This window comes from Sminthopsis crassicaudata, chromosome 3, assembly GCF_048593235.1.
Source record: "Sminthopsis crassicaudata isolate SCR6 chromosome 3, ASM4859323v1, whole genome shotgun sequence".
Lineage (NCBI taxonomy): Eukaryota > Metazoa > Chordata > Mammalia > Dasyuromorphia > Dasyuridae > Sminthopsis > Sminthopsis crassicaudata.
The window spans coordinates 345126940-345148252 of NC_133619.1; the positions used below are offsets into that span (position 1 = coordinate 345126940).

A 21313-nucleotide genomic window follows, 5' to 3' on the forward strand; every position below is an offset into this window, starting at 1 on the left:
GAAATTATTTTGAAATGAAGTTCTCTATATTTTTAAAAAATCAAATTTTGCGGACCCCAATTTCAGAACTCCTTTTCTAGAGAGAGAATTACATTGACTGTTTACCAGGAGGAATTTCCGAACAATTGATTCCGAAAAATCAAAGGTTTTTTGAATTTAAAAAACTGTCAGTAGAAATTTATAGTTGTAGGCATCCACCTGAGCAAACCTACAATCCTCTTCTCTCTAAATCACTCTCCTTCCAAACCCTCCCTTCTCCCGGGCAACAATTTATGAATGCAACTTCTGATAAAGTTAACTCTGTGAAGTTACCTACACACTATTTCGGTTCAAATGGTTCGGCCGCACACTCTCAGAGGCCCTTCTGCCTGAAATAGCCCCAGATTGCCCTGTTCTGGGCCGGGAGGGTTCTTGTGAGTTCCCTCGATATTCCGTCCCTGTGAGAACTGGAAGCTTAAAGCTGGCACGTGTACTCAACCCCGGGAAATGCGCTTAGCGGATACCAGCCTGGAGCACTTGACCATCAAGCCAACTCGGTCCTGCAGTCCTTCGGTTCTGATTGGAGTAGCTCCATAAGCTCTAACGAGGAGCCTAACTTCTGGACTATAGAAGAGATGTGGGGAGGAGGCTTCTAATACTTCGGGTTCAGAGAAAATATCAGAATGCCGATCCCCTAGTAAATTGTTCTGAAATTTCTGCTCAGTGGCACCGAAACAAGGGTTTCTCTTTGATTTCAGGTGATCTTATTTTGTTCTCTGTTGCATTTCTTAGGTCTAACGCTCTGCGACCCTAAGCATTCTCATACCCGGAGGCTCTATTTTATGAGCACAGCCCGCAGCTACTAGAGAGACCCGGCTGGAGGCAGATACTTTCACTTCCTAATAATGAAGGTCCGCGGGTTGCTGTTCCGAGACCAGTAATCATCGCTCACAAGTGGAGTCTATCCATAGTCATTTGCCTTCTTTTCTAGAGTCGCTGACTCAAAAAAAAAAAAAAAAAAAAAAAAAAAAAAGAAAAAGAAAACAAGGGTACTTCCAAGTTTCTTCAGCCCCTCCAATATTACAACTTATCCCTTAACTTGTGGGTAAGATGAGGTAGTCGAAGGAAAACTTTTTAAGTTGTTGTCTCTTTCATTTAACATTCTTTGGTTCTCTGCCCCTTGGCGTCATTAGCTTCCAGGCCTGAGAGCTCCTTGGGAAGAGGACATGGAAGGTCATGGGAGGAAATGGGCAGGACCCCCAGGTAACTAAAATTCCAGGAATCTTCAGCCAGTGTTCTCAGAGCTGATTTTTCAATCGAGTCTCCAGAGTCCACTGTTCAGGCTATCCAGTATAGGACAACTCTTTTATCTTTCCCGTTCCATTCCTCCTGTCCAGGCACATAGGCTTATGACAATTTTCTTATCCAAAAATTCCCTTTAAGAGGACAGGGGAATTGGAAAAAAAGAGGTTCCCAAGATACCTAGGTGAAGGCATCTTTAGTGAAAAATTAATATAACTGGATTTTCTTCCCCCCCCCCCCCAATTTGAAGAGGCATTTAGATTTGGTTTTCTGAGTCCTTCCCTAACTCATATTGGGTTTCTCTTGTGCCAACTCCTATCAGATATCTTCCCATGTCCTGGAGTATCTACTACCAGTTCAACTCAGGCCAAGATCCCCTTTTCTTTTAACATTCTTCACCCATTACTCCCCCCACTGGATCCTTCTCTCCTTCTTGGACCTTATTTTAATTTGGTTATTGACTATTTTTTTTTTTTTTTTTTTTAGCATAGATCCAGATATCTGGGTGGAAACTGATACACAATCAAATATAGACTTTTGTTTTTGTTTTTGTTTTTCAGGATTCAGTAGCTGCATTTTTGTTTTGATCTGGGTGTCTGACTTTTAGTACAAACCACCTCATGAGCTACCTGAAGGGATGGAATTAGAAGAAAACAAAAGCCAATGATAGTAAAATTTACCAGGGAATAGGCTCCCGGAAAACCAAAAATTTCATATCCTCTGCACTAATACTAGGCAGATAGGACTTGAATGGAGGGCCACATTAAAGATAAGGAAACAATTAGAATTTACCACTTGTTCCACTTTCCCCAAAAGATCAAGGTAGTCTGGCCCTTTAGAAGCCAGACCTCTAAGCACAGTATACATGAATTCAGACCACCTTCTTGCTGATATACCCACATTTTCTCCTCAGGTTTCCTTGGGCATTTAGGTAGTGAGCTATACATGTTCCAGGTATACGGACTCAGTCCAGATTGAACTAACAGGGCAGGTTAACCTTATCTCCAAGATTTGGAAAACTGGATAAGGGAAACTGCCAAATGCCAGACATTTCTTAATCCAGCCAACACACAGAAAACTGGACCTCTATTCCTGTAAAAGAAGGTGATGTACACATAAAAAAGCTCAACAAATTCAAGGTCAGTTAAAACGATTATCCTGAAGCTTCAGGGTTGAAGCTAAGGTACTTTGCAGACCTATGGCCTCCCATAGATCTTAGGATGCTTAACCATTAGGATGCTTCCCTTCTACTGGGAATACTAGCACTTCTTTGACAGATGCATTGAAGAGCTCCCTTGCATGAGAACTCACTTGAGTTGCTTTCAGGGGAAGTCTGTTCTCTGTTCCAGGTGCATGAAGATTAATTAAAACACTAGGATGAAGAATGAAAGGAATTTGCATATTAGGAAAAGAAAACTGGTACCGGAAAAGAGGGAATAAGGCATAGTTATGTATGTGAATGAAAAAAATATACTGTGTTTATACATACTCTTTATGAATAGAAAGAACACATATGTGCACTGTAAACATATGTGTATCAGGGCATGCATATGTTTGCATTGGTGAGTGTGACACATATGTATATATGACACGAAATATTGTGACTGTCAGCACTAGTAATCATTCTTATTAGCTCTTACTTGCACACATTATATATTTACTTTAATTACATTATATTTTATTAATATGCAGGACACACCCACAATATAGACATAAACTTATATGCCCACACACCTTAGGCTGGAGGTTATTTAGACTTTGTATAAGTTACATTTTTTAAAGACAAACAGAAATAGTTTCAAGCTCATTTCCCCTTGACTTTGAAATTTCTTCAGACAATTTATCTTCAGAGTATCCTTGTAGTGGGTAGAAAGAGAATGGAGAAGAAAGAAAGGAAGGAAGGAATAAAGGAAGATAAAGAAAGGAAAACATTATGAGAGGAAGAAAGAAAAAGGAAGTAAGGGAAGAGAGGAGGGAATGGAAAAAAGGGAGAAAAAAGAAGGGAAGAAAGACAGAAGGAAAGGAAGAAAAGGAATGAGGAAAAGAAGAAAATAGTAGAAAAGAAAGAAAGAAAGAAATGGAAGGAGGATAGAAAGATTTGGAGAAGGAGATGGAAAAGGAGGGAATAGAGAAAAAGTACAACAGAAGTTAGGGAGCTTAAACTTTTAGAACTAGTAAAAGATTACCATTCGCAGACTAGGGTAATATGGGGAATTTTCTGACTGTAAGTAAAAAAATCTCCTCTCCCCTTTTATAAATGTGAGAACCTTACATTTAGATTAATTTGATACTCACTCCTTTGCCAGATTTCACTAGATTCTTCTTTCTCTTACCCCTTTTCCATTTTGCTTTTGCTCTCTTAGTTCTTTCTTGCCTGGAGCCAAAGCAGACACCCACTGTCTTTGCTCTGTCCTGACTCTTGCCTTTCTCCCCACAGCTCAGTGATGGCAATTCACCTTAGAACAGAACTTGGGTTCAGAGATATCTAGAATAAGGTGTCAAACAGTCCTCACCCCACTTCACTTTCTTGAATACCCATTATATTCTCTCTGGTTTTACAGCAAGGGACGAAGATTTTCAGCCTCTCTTTCTTTTTCAAAACCAAATAATTGATTTCCTTTTTGGAGTAGAAAAAGTAAATAAAAACATTTCAAATATAACTGAAGAACCATTTATCTTCCCTTTCTTATCTACACAAACTACATTAGATATACAGAAACACATTACATACATATGACACATACACACTTCAGGACTTGCCCAAAGATGTTGAATGCAGTTTCACTGTGTTTTCTACAAGAGAGGCAAAGGTCAAGAGTGAGAAATGGGAACGTTTCAACTTTGTCTCTGAGTCTCTATATTATCACATATTTCTATCTCCTAGTCCCCATCTTTTACTGCAAAAATTTCCTGAAAGGTCTTGTCACCTCCCAAAGCCGAGAAGCACAAAGATTTCCTTATACCTTTGCCAGAAACAGGCCTAAGTCCAGCTATCTAAGAGATATCAGAGAAAGAAAGGGGACAGACCCGGATGAGGAACTATTCTCAAACACTCCTCTTGGTCCTAAAGCTTGGCAGTTTTAGACACAAGCAGACTATAACTCCAAATGTTCACCATCTCGATGGAAAAAAAGATTACATCTCCAGAATGAATCCAGAGGAGCTTCGGCTCTCTCGGGCTCTAAATGAGCTCAGAAAAGCAATTTGCCTATTCCAATTTTCCCATGTGATCCATTCTCTCCTAGTTTAAAGTTCCATCTCGGTACCTCTGCCTCTGGCTGGCTATGAGCTGAGGAAGTGGTGAAGGGAGGGACAGGTTTATATTAATAAATGGATAGACTAGGGAAGGAAAGCTCAACTAACAGAAACAGCTTACAGCTGCATCATCACCAAGGGCAAATGGTCTAGAATGATACCTGTAATCCCATTAAAGTAATGAAAGACAACCCACCGTTAATGCACTTCTGAGCTCACAATTTTGGAAACAATTCAAATGCCTGGTTACTTGTATGAAAGCACTGCTCTTTATTCATTATTGTACAGATATCAGAAAAAGAAAGAAAGGGGGAAAAACATGCTGTTTCTTCAGTTATTTGATAAGTGTGCTTGGCTTAAAAGATTCTCAAACAAATCACTGACTATCTAAGGAACTGTCAAACACTATAAATTGGCACTGATCTGCATTGGGCATTCGGACAAAACACTTCACCCCTAAGGATTTTGGTTTCCTTCTTTGTAAAATCAAGGTGTTGGATTTAAGTTGATCTCTCTTTTAAAGATATCTTCTCCAGTTCCACCATTCTTTAGTTTTGAGAATAATGAATTATGTGTTTGACTTTCAATAATAGTTGGGAGATATGCTGGTGGTGTGTGTAGCTATAGACACACATAAAAGTATGGACATATTAGAAAACATCATATTTGCATTGATTGATATGCACATACATACAAGACTTTCACACAGTCAATTTGAATACTCATGTTTCTGTTAAACTCTAAAAACACATTTAGATCTTGGAAGAAAACTTGAAAATGGGCAGTATATTAGAACTCTCTCTGAAGCTGTCATAATCAACAAGAATGAAAATGATCTTAATATGCAAGAAAATAATCACATTACCGAAAACTCTAGATTGTCCTCAATCACCATTTTGAGCGCTCCTATTAAGAGCAAAATGTGTAGTTGCATTATTTCCGTGTCCTTCCCCCAACTCCTTTTAGATTTACCAAAACATTAAACTAGTCGTCATCGAAATAATATGAAGCCTCGTTAAAAAGAAAGGAAAACATTTTATTCGAGAATTTACAATACTAGAAAATACATTAAAAGTGCTATAGTTGACTCTAGAAAAGTTGGTCCCCACAAAACACTACACAACAATAGCTATGGGCTTACATATTTATAAAATCATTGGAAATTCGCCCCGGTATCTACGCTTCTGGGTTTCACATTATTTTATGCGAGGTCGTAGATCCGCAACCGAAAAACAATTATTTTTCTTAATTAAAAAAAAAAAAAAGAGGGATGAGAGAATGACTGATTGACAACCAGCTACCAGAAAAAAATATATATGGGGAGAAGGGCTTGAAAAGATCAAGTGAAATTGGACTTTCTCAGTTAGAAGAGCTAAAGAGAATCACATTCCAATTCCATCTTTTACAAAGCATTTTCCCTTTGCAGCTGGGAGAACAATTTTAAAGGCCCGAATAAAATAATTCTGATATACTTCCTGAATAGGCTTTTAAAAAAAAATAAATTTGCGTTTCATTTTACATTCTAGCAGCAACTCACCCCCTCAAGGCAACAACATTTCATTAGTTTCTCCGCAAGGCTTTGCTTTATTTTGTTATTTAAAGAAATGTAACATTACTTTCTGAAACAGAGGTCAAGCAAATCCCTTCTCGTCGGTAAACGCACAATCTATATTATCGGGGAAGAGTATAGAAGTGCAACCTTTCTGGAAGATGGGTTTTAAAACTAAAAACAAAATAGGAAGTCTGATGTCCAGGACAGGTGACTCTCCTGCAACACACTATTTACTCTTTCCCTCCCCCCAGGGAAAACTCTCATCTCCCATCTTTCCGCGGCCCTCCCCCAACCCTTCTTCAACAACAACAATCTTTGTAGGAAGGTTTCAAATAGAAAACTACCTCTCCTTTCATAGATTTTTTAAAGCAGGGGGGCGATTATGTCAGAATTAGAGTTCATATTGCAATTACAATCAAAATGCCATCAGCTCACAGACCTGTAAGATGTGGTGTAGCCGGAGCCCCCGGGGTTACACATTGACTCCAGATAAACGGTGTGGAACAAGGTTGGGACTGGCTGGGACATTGGGACTGATCTTTTTTCCTCTGCAAAAATTTTGGCACAATTCATCCAGCTTGGAAAGAAGAGAGGTGAGAGGAAGGGGGGTTTTAAAGGCTGGGCGAAAGAGATTGAGGAACATTTAGCAACAGCCTGAGGCCAAAGGCAGAGGGAGAGAACGGAAAGAAATCGAGAAGGGAGCGAGAGGGTGACAAAGCAAGCAGGGAGAAGAGAAGGGAGATGGAAGAGAAGAAAGAAGGAGAAAAGAAGAGACGAAGAAAGTAGAGTAGAGAAAGATCGAAGCTGAAGAAAGAGGGCAGAAACAGCAAGGAAACGTCTTGCAGTCCGTTTCTGGAGTTTGGTTTGGATGCCTGGACTTTTTGGCCAGCGGATGGAAATGGTACACTGTTTCTGGCGCCTATGCTTGAGTACCTCGGCTGCTGGCTCTGGTTTCTCCTTTCTTTTCTTCCTGCCCTCCTCTGTCCCTCCCTCAGATGTCTATCCGTGAGTGCAGGGCGCTGTGTTTGCTATCGTGGTCCCAATAGGAGCAGTGCATCATGGATAAGTCAGGCTGGCGGGCGCAGGCAAACTGGAGGCCAGGCGGGGGACCCGTTGCATTGGCCTGGGTTGGAGCGGGGGCCGGGGGCGCAGCGGCGGTGGGACTGGCGGGGCTGAGCTGGGCCGGGGGTGCTGCGGCCGGGTGGTGAGGTGGGTGGTGAGCCGCGGCCGCAGCCGGGTGCAGGTGGTGGGCGTGGGGATGGTGCGCGTGAGGGTGGGGGTGAGGCGCTGGATGGTGACCCGCCATGCCATTGTAAGAGTTCACCACACCGGGTAGTGCCATGCCTTGCACACGGGAGTAGGGCCCGTAGGAGGCCGGGGCCCCGGGGAGCCCCTTTACCCCTCCCGGACTGCCAGGGCCGGCCGCAGCCGCCGCAGCCGCCGCCGCTGCAGCCGCCGCCGCCGCTGCCATCTGGCAGGACGCGTAGGGCATGGGCGAGGGCGGCTGGGTCAAGGGCCACGAGTTGTTGAGGAAGCCGGACTGCAGGTACTTAGGAGGCGCCAGATAGCCGTACCCATCACTGCCGCCGGCCCCGCCGCCTCCTGCCCCGCCGGGACCGAAGAGGCCCTTGCCCGGCTGGAAGTGGGCGGGCGGTGGGCGGAAGGGCCGCTTCATGCGCCGCCGCCGGCGGTAATTGCCCTTCTCGAACATGTCCTCGCAGGCCGGGTCCAGTGTCCAGTAGTTGCCCTTCCTCTCGCCGCCGCCCTCGCGCGGCACCTTGATGAAGCATTCGTTGAGGCTCAGGTTGTGGCGGATGCTGTTCTGCCAGCCCTTCTTGTTCTTCTCGTAGAAGGGAAATTTGCCGATGATGTACTGGTAGATGCCGGACAGCGTGAGCCGCTTCTCCGCGCTCTCGCGGATGGCCATAGCGATCAGCGCCACGTACGAATAAGGGGGCTTCTGTGAAGGGTCTGGTTTCTCTGGGACCCCTCCGCCTCCACCGCTCTTCTCTGGGCTCAACTCTTCCTTGCAGTCTCGGGGCCCTCGGGATTCGGAATCTTTCCCTGGGCGCCCAGTGGCCGGCTCCGGGGCTAGTAGGGTCCCCGTATCGTCCTCAGTCTCCGGGTAACTGGCCATCATGACAAGATGAAGCGGCCCGCCTCTCTTCTCCTACCCTGCTGCGGACTACAGCGTCCTCTGCCGAGGTTCCCCAGCTGGGAGAGGGGCCAGTGGGGGCGCCAGGGAAAGGAAGCGCAGGCCGGGCTGAGAGACAGTCTTCGCAAAGTTTTTGAAAAGCTTCTCCGATCCCTCTGGGATGCTGGGGCTCTTCTCTCTCTTTACTTTGCTACTTTTCTTCCTCTCCCTCTCTTTCTCTCTCCTCTTGCCCTTTCCGTTTCTCGTGAGCCGTAATCTAGTGTAGAGCTCAGCTTCTGGGCATGGGGGGAGCCAGTTGGATTGAGAGGGGCTCCGTTTCCCCCCCCCACGCCCCACCCCGTCCTAACTAGTCCCCGCCTAAAGTGGATTTTCTTGTCTCCTTGTCTGCCTAAAGCTGCCTCTTCGAGTCTCCTACTGCGCGAGGATCCTCTCTCTTTTCTGATTTGTATGGGCCCGGACTAGTTCCGCTTTCGTCAGGAGCTCTAGCCCCTATAGCGGGGCAGCCAGCTGCGCACGGTCGAGTTCATTTCTAAGTCACATTTGATATAATACAATGCACCCACCTGGTTTAGAAATAGCGATTATACTGAGGATCCCGAGTTTTCCCAAACCTAATAGCCGATGGCTTGGCTCTCTACCCCCACCCCCTTCCATCTCCCAACATAGCGACACCACACACACGCTCGCTCTTAAACAAACATACCCACACACACCATTATACATTGCTTTTTCTTAAAACTTTTTAGCACACTCAGAAACGCGCAGCTATGCAGAGAGGTGCCATTCATCCCTGTCTTTGGAAGCGTGTCCATCATTCAAGCACACATTTTGTCCGAGGTACAGTCTCTCAGGAGCTTATTCCATGAAATAATTTTCTGAAACTTTCCTTCCCATACTTAGATGATGTCATGTCAGCAGCCGTAGGACAATTCATTCTACTCAGTAGTAACGGTGGAGGAGGCAACGGGGCTTCGGGGATGCAGTGACAGGAAGGGATCATAAATCTCTGTCCTGGCGGAGAGAGCAGAAAACACCACAAAGGCCTTGGGATATATCCATTGTGTAATGTTTTAAGATGGAAAGAACGAAACACTTGCTTAATCACCCCTTTCTTTCACTCTTTTGAGTAGATCTCGACTAATTTTAGTCTAATATTTGTATCCATAAGAGAAACTCAGGGATATTCCCGGCAAAAGCCTCTCGTCCTATTGCGGAATAAATATCTTTGAGCTGAAGCAGTTACAAATCGGCATTCGGTTCGGTAAAACAAAATAGGCCTCCCCCGCAATTTCCTTATTCTGGGTCCGTATTGATTCACGGGCTCTAATTCTTTCCCATTTGACTTTAAGGTTATTGAATGCGTATGTAAATGTGTCAATATGCTCATTCTGCTTATATGTGGAAATTATAGGTATGAATACTTTTGCAGAGAGGAGAATCAACTCAACCAAGAGGCAGTAAGCGTTTGCTATTTTCTTGCGTTCGAGCTTTGCTAGGCGCTGGAGATTCAAAAAGCAAAACCAAACAAAGAAAAAACAAACAAACAAACAAACAAACAAAAGAATCAATTCTTACTTTCCAGGAGTTCAGAGAAGATGAGTTCTTTAGTACCCACACCTAGAGCGAGGAATCCCAAAGCAAGGATGTTTAGTGCCAGATCTTTTCTCCAGGAGTGGATTGAGCATTATTTCTGATTTCTGAAGAAGTGGAAGCGTGACCGAACAATGAATGAGATTTATAAAAACTGATTAAGTTGAAATCACTGATGAAAAGTCAGGCTTTTTTTTTGGGGGGGGGCTGGGAGTGTGGAGAGTATATTAGTATATTTTGTTTTTTTAAAAGAACTTTTTTTTTTTTTTTTCCATTCCTTATCACCAAGTTAGGGGATACCAGAGTCAACAAGGTTCGGAGAAAAACAGATCTAGGCAGTAACTGAGTAAGTATAGAGAGCGAGCGACACTGCCAGTTAACTTGTCAATCGTCTTGTATAAATAAGGATAGATTGATTACACGTGCAACAACGTAACTTTAGTTAGAGATTCCGGAAGATAAGCAGGTTGGTAGCAAATTATTGTTGCAACCACCACTACCAGCAAACAAACAAACAGCGACCCACCGACAAAAAAGCCACTCTGCCCCCCAGGGAAACTGGGATTCTTCGGAACTCTTCATACCACCGAATATCCCCGAACCCAAACCCGAGAGCCCAAGCCCAAACCCGCAATGTGCTGCGTTCGGAGACTGACTTGGAGAAGAGTGCGTCAGCGCGCAGACATTCGCTCCTAAAGCTGAGAAAACTCAGCGAGTTGAAAGCGCCTTTTCAAGAGCATTTTTATAAACATCCCAGCCTTTCGAATTAGGAACTGGACGACGCTGCAGGCCTGAGGAGTCCGGGTCCTGGGCAAATCTTCGTGAATGCCGGCGGGATTTCGAGTTCGGGGCTGAGAAAGCCTAAGGCCAGTCGGTTACTCCTACGCTGCGGTCAAGATTCATTCTGACCTGAGTTCTGGCTTTTTTTTTTTTTCTCCCGCAGAAATCTAAATCCATCCGGCCAGACCGACTGTTGTAGGGGAAACAATTCCTGAAGCTCTACTGCAACAATGGATCTGATCTTTCCTCTAGCCTTTTAAAAAACAGAAACTTCACTGAACAGAACAGGTACTTCCGCAAGGCTAGTTTGCAGCCCGAAGTAGCCTTTGATTCTTTTCACCAAAGATAACAAAACAACGTGAGGATCCAAACGAAAACAAAAGCGATGTTTGCAAACCAACAGATACAGCCTCCAGGACTGACTTATCCCCGCTCTGACACTTGCTACCTGTATGTTCTCCATCAAATCAAAACCTCCCTAAACTTTAGTTTCCTCACCTGTAGAATAAGAGAATTGGATTAGCTGATGATTAAATGCCCTTTTGTCTCTATACTCCTATGATCCTAGTGACCCTTGAGCTACCGGGGAATCGTTTGTCCTCAAAGTCCTAGCGATTTTAGATAGAACAAAAATGTGACTGGCAACGAGTAGGCCAGTGCCTGAACCCTACTTTCCTGCAATGGGGGAGGGGAAGAGAAACTGGGCCCGCGGCTCTTCCTGACCTTCAAGGGCCTGATCTGCAATCCCAGAGATTTGTGCACTAAGTCTGTGTTGGATCCCTTTTTCTTCCGACCACCCGTGCTGCCTCTCCCTCCTTTTTCTCCCTTGCAGGCATTTCCGCTGCTCTGGTCCCTGCTGTTGCAGCCAGGTGTGACAGCATTGTTGTATGTGTCATCACACCCCCCGGAATTCCACATTCTTCCCTCTTTTGAGAGAGAGAGAGAGAGAGAGAGAGAGAGAGAGAGAGAGAGAGAGAGAGAGAGAGAGAGAGAGAGAGAGAGAGACAGAGAGAGAGAGAGGGGGGGGGGGCAGGGGAGAGAGAGAGAGAGAGAGAGAGAGAGAGAGAGAGAGAGAGAGAGAGAGAGAGAGAGAGAGAGAGAGAGAGAGAGAGAGAGAGAGAGAGAGAGAGAAAATGGGGGTCCAGAGGCAGAAACAGAGAGAGAGACTGAGAGTCAGAGATGGAGAGAGGGAGAAGGTGAGGGACAGGAAGGAGAAGGTAAGGTGAGAAGGGTCAGAGACAAAGAGAGGGAGACGGGCGGGGAGAGAGAAAGAGAGTCAAAGAGACTGAGAGAGACAGAGATAGAGACACACAGAGAGAGACTCATATACACAAAAATGGCAATCATCTAAACAATTGTCCCTTTAGAAGAGGAGGGAAGAAAACGCATCTCTCCCCCGATATTTCTTTCTGACAGTTAGTCCTAAGAAGGACATCCGAAGGAACCCTTTGTTTTAATCGTTTTGCAAGCAAGATGCAGAACTAGAGGCAAGGCAGGAGGATTTGGGGCTTTCAGCAGGAGGAGGGGGGGGAGGGCATTCCTCAGACTAATGATAAGGGCACAGAGAGCCAACAAGTTGCTTCAATCATTGAGGGGAGAGGAAGCACCGGACAGGAAGTTCGGGGGGAGGGTGGGTGCGATGATCCCTTTCTTCCCTTTCTCGCATAAGGGTGCCTTCCTCTTTACTAAGATGTCCCTAGGAAAACAAGGGCCCAAGGAGAGAATGGTGGAGCTGAACTGTACAGATTTCAGAACTGGATGGGGGGGGGCATTTGAATGGAATATTCAAACTGACTTGAGACAAGGGAAGTGCTAGGAAGAAGACTTCCACTCAAGATCTTTCTTTTGGGAAGGACATTGGGCTGCTGTGCACTGGAAAGGTTTTCCAAGTGTGTCTAACTGTGGTGTGACTGGATTTAGTGGGGAATGGGACGGATGTCATCACCCTCAGAGCGATAGCCCGATCTCTAGCCTGCTCTCTCCTTAAATGCCAACCAGATGCCTGGAGAAAATGCCACAGGCCTGGAGTCTCCCTTCTTGTACGGTGAGCGACTGTGGTTGGAGGTGGAGTGGCAGAGATAGAAGGCGGTTAAGAGCTAAAAACCCTGAGAAAGGCTTTCTTTTGGAAATTCTCTGCCTGAACAGGCAAAGGTGCTCCAATTGGAATCATCTTTCAGAGGGTTTAAGTCTCAGGTTAAGGCTTAGGTTTCTGAACAGGACTCCTGAGCGTGTGATGTCACCTTAAAAAGGTTACTTGAATGAAACCTCTCACTTCAATTGCCTATCCTGAGGCACAGGAAAATACTTTAAGGTAATGATTTCCCACCTCCGCCTTCTGACATTTACATTGAATTCAGTCCCTTTTACCACTTTTGCTTGCTTCTTCTTCTTCTTCTTTTTTTTTTTTTTAACTTCCCATAGCTCTTACTGGATTAATCTGCCTGGACTCTACATGTAGACACCAGGTGTACCATCCACCGAGTACAATAGACTCCTCTTCCACACAGTATTTACTGGCCATCTTTCCCAAAAACCCAGTTATTCCCATTCAAAGTCTTACCAGGAATCTCTCACCTAGTTCTCTAGTCTTGACCCCCCACTTTCTAAAGTGAATTGAGGTTTTATTCAGAAACTTAATAAGGTCTAAAATATCTAGGTCCTTGTGGTTTACTGGGCAGTAAGGTGTGTGTTTGTGCGTGCCTGTGAACTTGTACCCATTTTGACCTTATTTTGGTATGGGTTGTGAAATGTAGGTCTTTGCCGAGCTTCTTAGAACTTAGAATTAAGACTTTTAAAAGGACCATTCATAGGAACTTTGGTCCTTCATGCTTCAACCCAGAAGGTTGAGAAAAGAACCCAGCTTCCCACTGTAGAGGGTGACCTAACCTTGTTTTCTCTCTGGAAATAACAGTAATGATTATTTCTCTTTTCTGATATACTAGCCTTAGGAATCCACATATTATTAGGCACACACAATATCCTTACCTACAACAGGGTTTGAGAGACCTACATTTACTTACCTACATATCCATAAAAGGTTTTAGAAGAACTTCTTAAAATTAGGAAATCTAAGAAGAATGAGGATGAAGATGTGAAAACCCTGACACTAAGGCAAGGAAAGAAAGAATTGTTCCTTTTTTCCTCCCTCAAACTAGTCTCACACACCTTGTTCTTCTGGCCAGAACCACTGAGACCAAATACTACCACATCTCATTTGTGTCCCAGGCTCAGGAACTGCAGATGAGGGTGGTAGTGACTGTTGCTTGCAATGGATATCTGCTTATAACTATGGAAGGAAATTCCAATGTTAAATGAAGAGACAAATTTTCTGATTTAGTACCTTGCATGGAATGGTAGCATAATAAATATTTATTGAATTGAATTGAATTGCAGTTCAGTTTACTACTAATCAATCACCAGTCAATAAGTACCTATTAAGCACCTACTATGGACTAGACATTGGACATAAAACTAGAGATAACAAACACAAAGAATAAGACATTCTCCTTTTTTCTAGTAAATTTATTTATTTATTTTTAAATAAATATTGCTTTATAAATCATGTTGAGAGAAAAAAAATCAGAGCAAAAAAAAAAAAAAAGCCATGGGAAAGAGAAAACAAAACAAAACAAAAAACAGAAAAAAGAAGAGAACATAACATGCATTACTTTACATTCAGTGTTCTTAATTCTTTTTCTGGATGCAGATGGCATTTTCTGTCCAAAGTTTATTGGGATTGCTTTGAATCACTGAACCATTGAGAAGAACTAAATCTTTTATAATTGATCATCACACATTCTTGTTATATGTACAATGTATTCCTGGTTCTGCTTGTTTTCCATCAGCATCAGTTCATGTAAATGTTTCCAGGCCTTTTAAAAATCAGTTTGTTCATCATTTTTTAAAATAGAAAAAATAATGTTTCATTACTTTTACATACAACAACTTGTTTAGCCATTCCCTGATTGATGGGCATCTATTAATTTTTTATTTCTTTGCTACTACTAAAAGAGCTGCTACAAACATTTTTGCATGTGTGGATCCTTTTTCTTCTGTCATGATTTCCTTGGGAAACCCAAGTAATGTCATTGTTGGGTCAAAGGGTATGGATAGTTTTATAGCCCTTTGGTAGGATTCCAAATTGCTCTCCAGAATGATCGGATCAATTCACAACTCCATCAACAATGCATTAGTGTCCCAGTTTTCCCATCCCCCCAACATTTATCATTATCTTTTCTTGTCATCTTAGTCAATGTGAGAGATGTATGGTATCTCAGAGTTGTTTTAATTTGCGTTTCCCTAATCAATAGTAATTTAGAGCATTTTTTCATATAACTGTAGATGATTTTAATTTCATCATCTGAAAAATGTCTGTTCATATCCTTTAATCATTTATCAATTGGGGAATGACTTGTATTTGTATAAATTTGAAAAAATTCTTTATATATTTTAGAAATGAGGCCTTTATAAAAAATAATGGTTGTAAAGACTTTTCCCCATCTTTGTAATTCCCTTTTAATCTTGTTTCTGTTGGTTTTGCTTGTACAAAACCTTTTTAATTTAATGTAGTCATAGTTGTTCATTTTGCCTTTCATAATGTTCTCTAATGATTCTTTGGTCACACATAAATTCCTCTATTCTCTAAAGGTCTGATAGGTAAATTATCCATTTTCTCCTATTTGTTTATGGTATAACCTTTTATGCCCAAACCATGTACCCATTTTGAGCTTATTTTGGTATGGGGTATGAGATGTAGGTCTTTGCTGAATTTCTGGCATTATTTTTCAATTTTCCCAGAAAATTTTGCCAAATAGTGAGTTCGTATTCCAGAAGGTGAAGTTTGGGATTTTATCAAATACTAGATTGCTATAGGTCTTGAGTATTGTATCATATGTATCTAATCTATTCTACTGATCTGACACTATTTCTTAACCAGTACCAAATGGTTTTGATGATTGCTGTTTTATAATATAGTTTTAGGTTTGGTACTGCTAAGTACCATTCTCTCTCTCTAATTTTTTTTTCATTAATTCCCTTGATATTCTTGACCTTTTGTTCTTCCAGATGAGTTTGGTTATCATTTTTTATAGTTCTGTAGAATAATTTTTTTTGACAGTTTGATTAGTATGGCATTGAGCAAGTAGACCATTTTAGGTAGAATTGTAATTTTCATTATATTACCTCAGTCTAGCCATGGGCAATTGATATTTTTCCAATTGTTTAGATCTAATTTTATTTGCATGAGAAGTGTTTTGTAACTGTATTCATATAGTTCTTGGTTTTGTCTTGGCAGGTAGACTCCTAAGTATTTTGTTTTGTCTATTGTAATTTTAAATGGAATTTCTCTTTCTATCTTTTGCTGATGGGCTTTGTCAGTAATATATAAAAATGCTGATAATTTGTGTGAGTTTATTTTATATCTTGCAACTTTGCTAAAGCTATGAATTGTTTCCAGTAGGTTTTTGGATGATTTTCTAGGACTCTCTAAATATATAGTCATGTCATCTGCAAAGAGTGGTAGTTTTATTTCCTTATTGTCTATTCTAATTATTTTCCTTTCTTTTTCTTTTCTTGTTACTAAAGCTAACATTTCTTATATAGTGTTGAAGAATAGTGATGATAATGGGTATCCTTGCTTCACCCCTGATGTTGTTATGGTGTCCAGCTTCTCTCCATTACAAATAATACTCATAGGATTTAGATAGATAGAATGAGACATTTTCTATTTGCAATAAACTTATATTCTAATAGGAAGAGGCAACAAATGTTTAGCATATGCTCAGCATAAATACAAAACACACATATAAGTTAATACAAGATTGCTTGAGGAAGGCACTAATTTTGGGGGGATCAGCAAAGATTTCATGCAGAGCATGATGTTTAAGTTGTGTTTCAAAGGAAGTGAGGGACATTTTGAACTAGAAGTAAGGTAGCCAATGGAACTCAGGGATAGAGATAATAAATGAAATATCAGAAAGGAGCAGGGAAGCCAGTTTTGTGGGATTCAGGAGAGAAAGCAGTATCCACTGAGGCTAGTAAGGTAGTTGGAGCCAGATATAGGGTTTTAAAAGTGAAATAGAGGAGCTTATATTTTATTACAGTGACAATAGGAAGTTTCTGGGATTTGGTTGAGTAGGGGAATCATATGGTGTAATATGTACTTAAATAATGTTAATTTAGTAGCCATATGTAGAATACAGTGGAATTGTGCGAAATTCCAATCAGGAAAATAAATTAGGAACTGGTTTTAATAATCTAGGTAAGAGGTGATGAGGGACTAAACTAAGATGGTTGTTATATGACTGGGAAAAAAAAGGCAGATATGAGAGATGCTGCATAGGTATAAATGACAGAATGCAAGATCACAAACTTGAAACACTAGAAGGTTGGTGGTGCCTTTGACGAAACAGAGAAGTTTAGAAAAGGATAGGATTCCAGAGGAAGATAATGAGTTCTGTTTTAGACATGTTAAGTTTAAAGAGTTAATTTATAATATATATTGATATAATTATTAATATTATTAATATATTAATATAATATACATAATATAATTAATTTATATCTGCAATTAAGTAATTTATCAATAATTATTAAACTCTTGCTATTTGATACTGCTAGATACTAGGGCTACAAAGACACACACAAAATTCCTGCTCTTAGGAGGCATACATTTTACAGATACACACAAAAAAACAAACCTCAAAACAAAACCTTAACCATTGTTTACAGACATAGAACATACTTCTAATTCACTTCTCATACTTTTATAGAATGTTAGAATTAGAAAACATCTTAAAAAGAAATATAACATTCATACAGACCATTCACTTTTCTTACTTAGATATATTTGTGATGCATACAGCTTTAAAAAGCTCCTTCAAAGTAAGGCTATTTCATAAACATTGTAGTATTACTGTTATCAGTTCGTAGGACTACTTATTTCTTTTTTTGGTACTTGCTTGAAAATAGAAATTCACCAGATTAGCAAAGCTGACTGGTTCTCATCTATGATGGTTTGAACAGTAGGTAAATAAATCAAGTTATAAGCCTAAATTATGCTATAGATGTTTACAGAAATTGGAGATTACAGCAGGCTTTTTCACTTATCTTTATTATTATTATTATTATTATTGATTTTATAATGCACACTATCCATTCACATTGGGCAATATTTTTCTATTTATAGGGAGAATTTTTTTTTTTTTTTTGATTTCTATAGTTCAACACACAAGCTCATAGGATAGCTCACACTACAGGCATCCAGAAAAAAAGCATACATACTGATCCCCTTTCTATGTCTCTTTGAGTTGTAATTGGATTTGGTTGTAAGAGATACTCCTTAGGAGAAAAAAGCCACATGTTTTTCCTTTTCCTTAATATAATATAGAAGTGCAAAAGAATCTTAGGATCATAGATTTTGGGCCAAGAGAGAACTTGGGAGTCATCCAATCTAGTTTCCTCTTTTTTACAGGTGAGGAAATAGAAGTCCTAGGATATGAACTGACTTTTTCAGAGGCCACGTAGCTAAAAAATGACAGTGCCACAATACAAACTCAGATTTTCTTACTCTAAATCTAGCATCCCCCCATTTTGTTCTTCCAGAGCAAACTTTCTGAAAGTAATAGATGTGATTTAGAAGTGAATTGCAAGTGTCTGTGATGGGTAGATAGCAAAAAAAGATGAAAGAAAGGAAGGAAGAGAGGATGACAGCATTTATTTTATTCATTTATTTACTGTTTTGCTGAGGCAGTTGTAGTTAAGTGACTTGCCCAGGGTCACACAGCTAGGAAGCCTTAAGTGTCTGAGACTAGATTTGAACTCAGGTCCTCCTGACATCAAGGCTGGTGCTCTATCCATTGCGCCACCTAGCCACTCCAGTGACAGCATTTATTAAGTGACTTTTATTTGCTAAGTACTTTACACATATTATTTCATTTGATCCTTGTTATAATCCTTGAAGGGATATGATATTATTATTTCCAATTTATAGTTGGGAGAGGCAGAGATTAAATGCTTGCTCAGGGTCATAGCTCTAATAAGTTTCTGAGACTGGATTTGAATTCAGTTCTTCCTCATTCCAAACCTAATGTTCTATCCATTGTATTATTTTATTGAATGAGGGGTGGGAATTTGTGTGTGTGTGTGAAAGAAAGAGAGAGAGAGAGAGAGAGAGAGAGAGAGAGAGAGAGAGAGAGAGAGAGAGAGAGAGAGAGAGGCAGAGAGAGACAGAGAGAGACAGAGAGACAGAGACAGTGAGACAGAGAGACAGAGAGAGACAAAGAGAGAGAGAGAGACAGAGAGAGAGAGAAACTGACAGATAGATATAGACAGACAGATGCACAGAGACAGATTGAATAGGTGTGTTATACTGACAAGTCTGTTTTAGCTTCCAAATTGTGTCCAACTACAGGTGATGTCTGAAGCCTTGAAAACCTTGTCCCTTCAGGTCTTCTGGCCATTACCCTACTTAGAAATATTCATATTCCTTTTAGAAAGTCCAGGGTCTTGCTGTGGCTTCATTCTGGGATTTAGTAAAGGTATTTATTTAAATGTCAATAATGGAGAGTCAGGCCACATTGTATGCCTTTTTATTTCTCACTGACATCCTAAATTTCCTGTCTGTCCCCTTGTCACCCCCAGTACATGCATTATCAAAAAGACCATATTCACTAAGAGGCAGCCTCTTGAAATGACACTGAAAGGGATGGAATCAGATTGCAGGATGTCCACATATTTTCCTCTTTTCCATGTTACAGGAAGCAAACTAATAGGAACTGGAAGTTTTATCCAAATGAATGAATTAATTACAAAATTTAAAATTATGTATTGCAAAAATAAAAATTGCACAGATTAGTAGAATGTAGTATAGAATTTCTCTTAGCAAAATATATCGAACAAGATATAAGTGAACTCTCACCCTGATGGATTTATAAGTGAATTTTACCAAACATTTAACAAATAATTAATTATAATACTACATATGTTCTCTGAAAAAATAGGTAAAGAAGAAATCCTTTACATTTCTTTCTATGATACAAATGTGGTCTTGATACCTAAAACTGGGGAGAGTCAAAACAGAGAAAGAAAAGTATAGATCAATTTCACTAATGAATATTGATGTACAATTTTTAAATAAAACATTTGTAAGGACACTATCATAATATATTAGAAATACCATTCACTATGATTAGGTCTAGATTTATTCCAGAAATGCAAGGTTAATTCCCTTTTAAGAAAACTATAAACATAATTGACCATATTAATAATAAAAACAATCAAATGATTATTTCAATGATCAATGTGTAAAATGTGTCTGATAAAATACAAGAATAATTCCTGTGAAAAGCACTACAAAACATAGGTATAAATGGAGTTTTCCTTAAAAAATGATAAATTATATCTAAAACAAAGAATGGACATCTAGATGATGGAGTTGATAGAACATAGGATTTGGAATCAAAAGACTTTATCTTCATGAGTTCAAATATGGCTTTAGGCATTTCCTAGCTGTGTGACCCTGGGCAAGTCACTTAACCATATTTGCTTTAGTTTTCTCATATGTAAAATGAACTGGAGAAGGAAATGACAAATCACTTTTATATCTTTGTCAAGAAAACCTAAAGTAGTGTTAGAAAGAGTTGGATGTCACTGAAATGACTGAGTAAGAACAGCGAGATCCAAGAACAATCGTATCTGCAATAAGGATAAACTAGAAATCCCTTGGTGGTCTCCCATTGCGTTGTAAGCTTCTTGTGGGCAAGGAATATCTTTTTCTTATTTATATCCCCAGTGCTCAATATTTTAGATATTGCTTAAAACAGTGCCTAGCCTATGGTAGGCACTTTATAAATGTTTGTTGAGTTGTTATTATTCCTTCTCAAATCCTTGACATTTTCTGTATCATAGCACCTTAAAGGGAACTTTCATATGTACTTGGTCTGGAGTGTTTGGTTGAAAATAATTTCTCAAAAAATTTACAATAAAAGAGTCTTGCTTGACAAATCTGACTGGAGATAGTCAATGTGAACTATTTTCCAATATTACGTAGAATAGCATCCCTGGCTATTTGTTTCTTATGTACATAGGAGATATTTTTAAGTCAGGCTGTTTTGACTGAACAATGCTTATAGGTTGAGAGCTGTCTCAGACACTCAGCAGCTAGAAACGACTACTTGGTCCAAGCAGGAATAGCTGGGGGGCCCCAATTCCCTGTTGTCTAGTCTCAGAGAGGAACTGCCCATCTCCATAGCTTCCCTTGGAGGAAGTTACCCACTGGCTCTCCGGGAAACCCTTCCCATCACAGGCCTTTGCTCTTCCAACTTCTCTTTCTTCTTCAGAGAAATGTTGTTTTTGTGGATTTAATCTCATCTAGGCCACAGAATCCCTTCAGGAACTGTGGGAGTTTGGACACTTGGAGGACATGGGGCCAACCCTACAAATAGATGGAATGAAGTCATTTACAACCAACACAGAATGATCTGAAGGGCAGCAAATCAGACCTCTGTCTACCAGTAATACCTTACCTTACACCTAAGGATATTAATAATATTGAGCAAGTAATTTCCTGTACCTGAGTCTTAGTTTCCCCATTTATAAAGGGAAATTATAGAATTAGACATTTTATGAAATCTATCAACTCTTGTCCTAATGTCTGAACTTTGGATTAAGACAATGTCACTTGAACAATTATGATAGATTTC

At 40.5% G+C, this 21313-nt stretch overlaps 1 protein-coding gene across 2 annotated transcripts; it reads right to left on the reverse strand.

Annotated features, from left to right (window-relative positions):
• Positions 1 to 5551: 5551 nt before the first annotated feature.
• On the reverse strand, positions 5552 to 10907 carry FOXL2 (forkhead box L2). 2 transcript variants are annotated; one of them, XM_074301654.1, is made up of 2 exons: positions 9819 to 10907; positions 5552 to 9254 (listed from the first exon to the last, which is right to left on the reverse strand). In XM_074301654.1, the coding sequence occupies exon 2, from the start codon at positions 8226 to 8228 to the stop codon at positions 7080 to 7082; it is 1149 nt and encodes a 382-aa protein (XP_074157755.1). In that variant the 5' UTR covers positions 8229 to 9254; positions 9819 to 10907; the 3' UTR covers positions 5552 to 7079. The 2 variants fall into 2 exon arrangements, with proteins under 2 accessions (XP_074157755.1, XP_074157754.1); XM_074301653.1 differs by having other exon boundaries at positions 10490 to 10752.
• Between the last annotated feature and the right edge of the window lie 10406 nt (positions 10908 to 21313).

Bases quoted from the DNA above. Each gene is read 5' to 3' on its own strand.
- FOXL2 (XM_074301654.1), bottom strand. From the start codon at position 8,228: ATGATGGCCAGTTACCCGGAGACTGAGGACGATACGGGGACCCTACTA.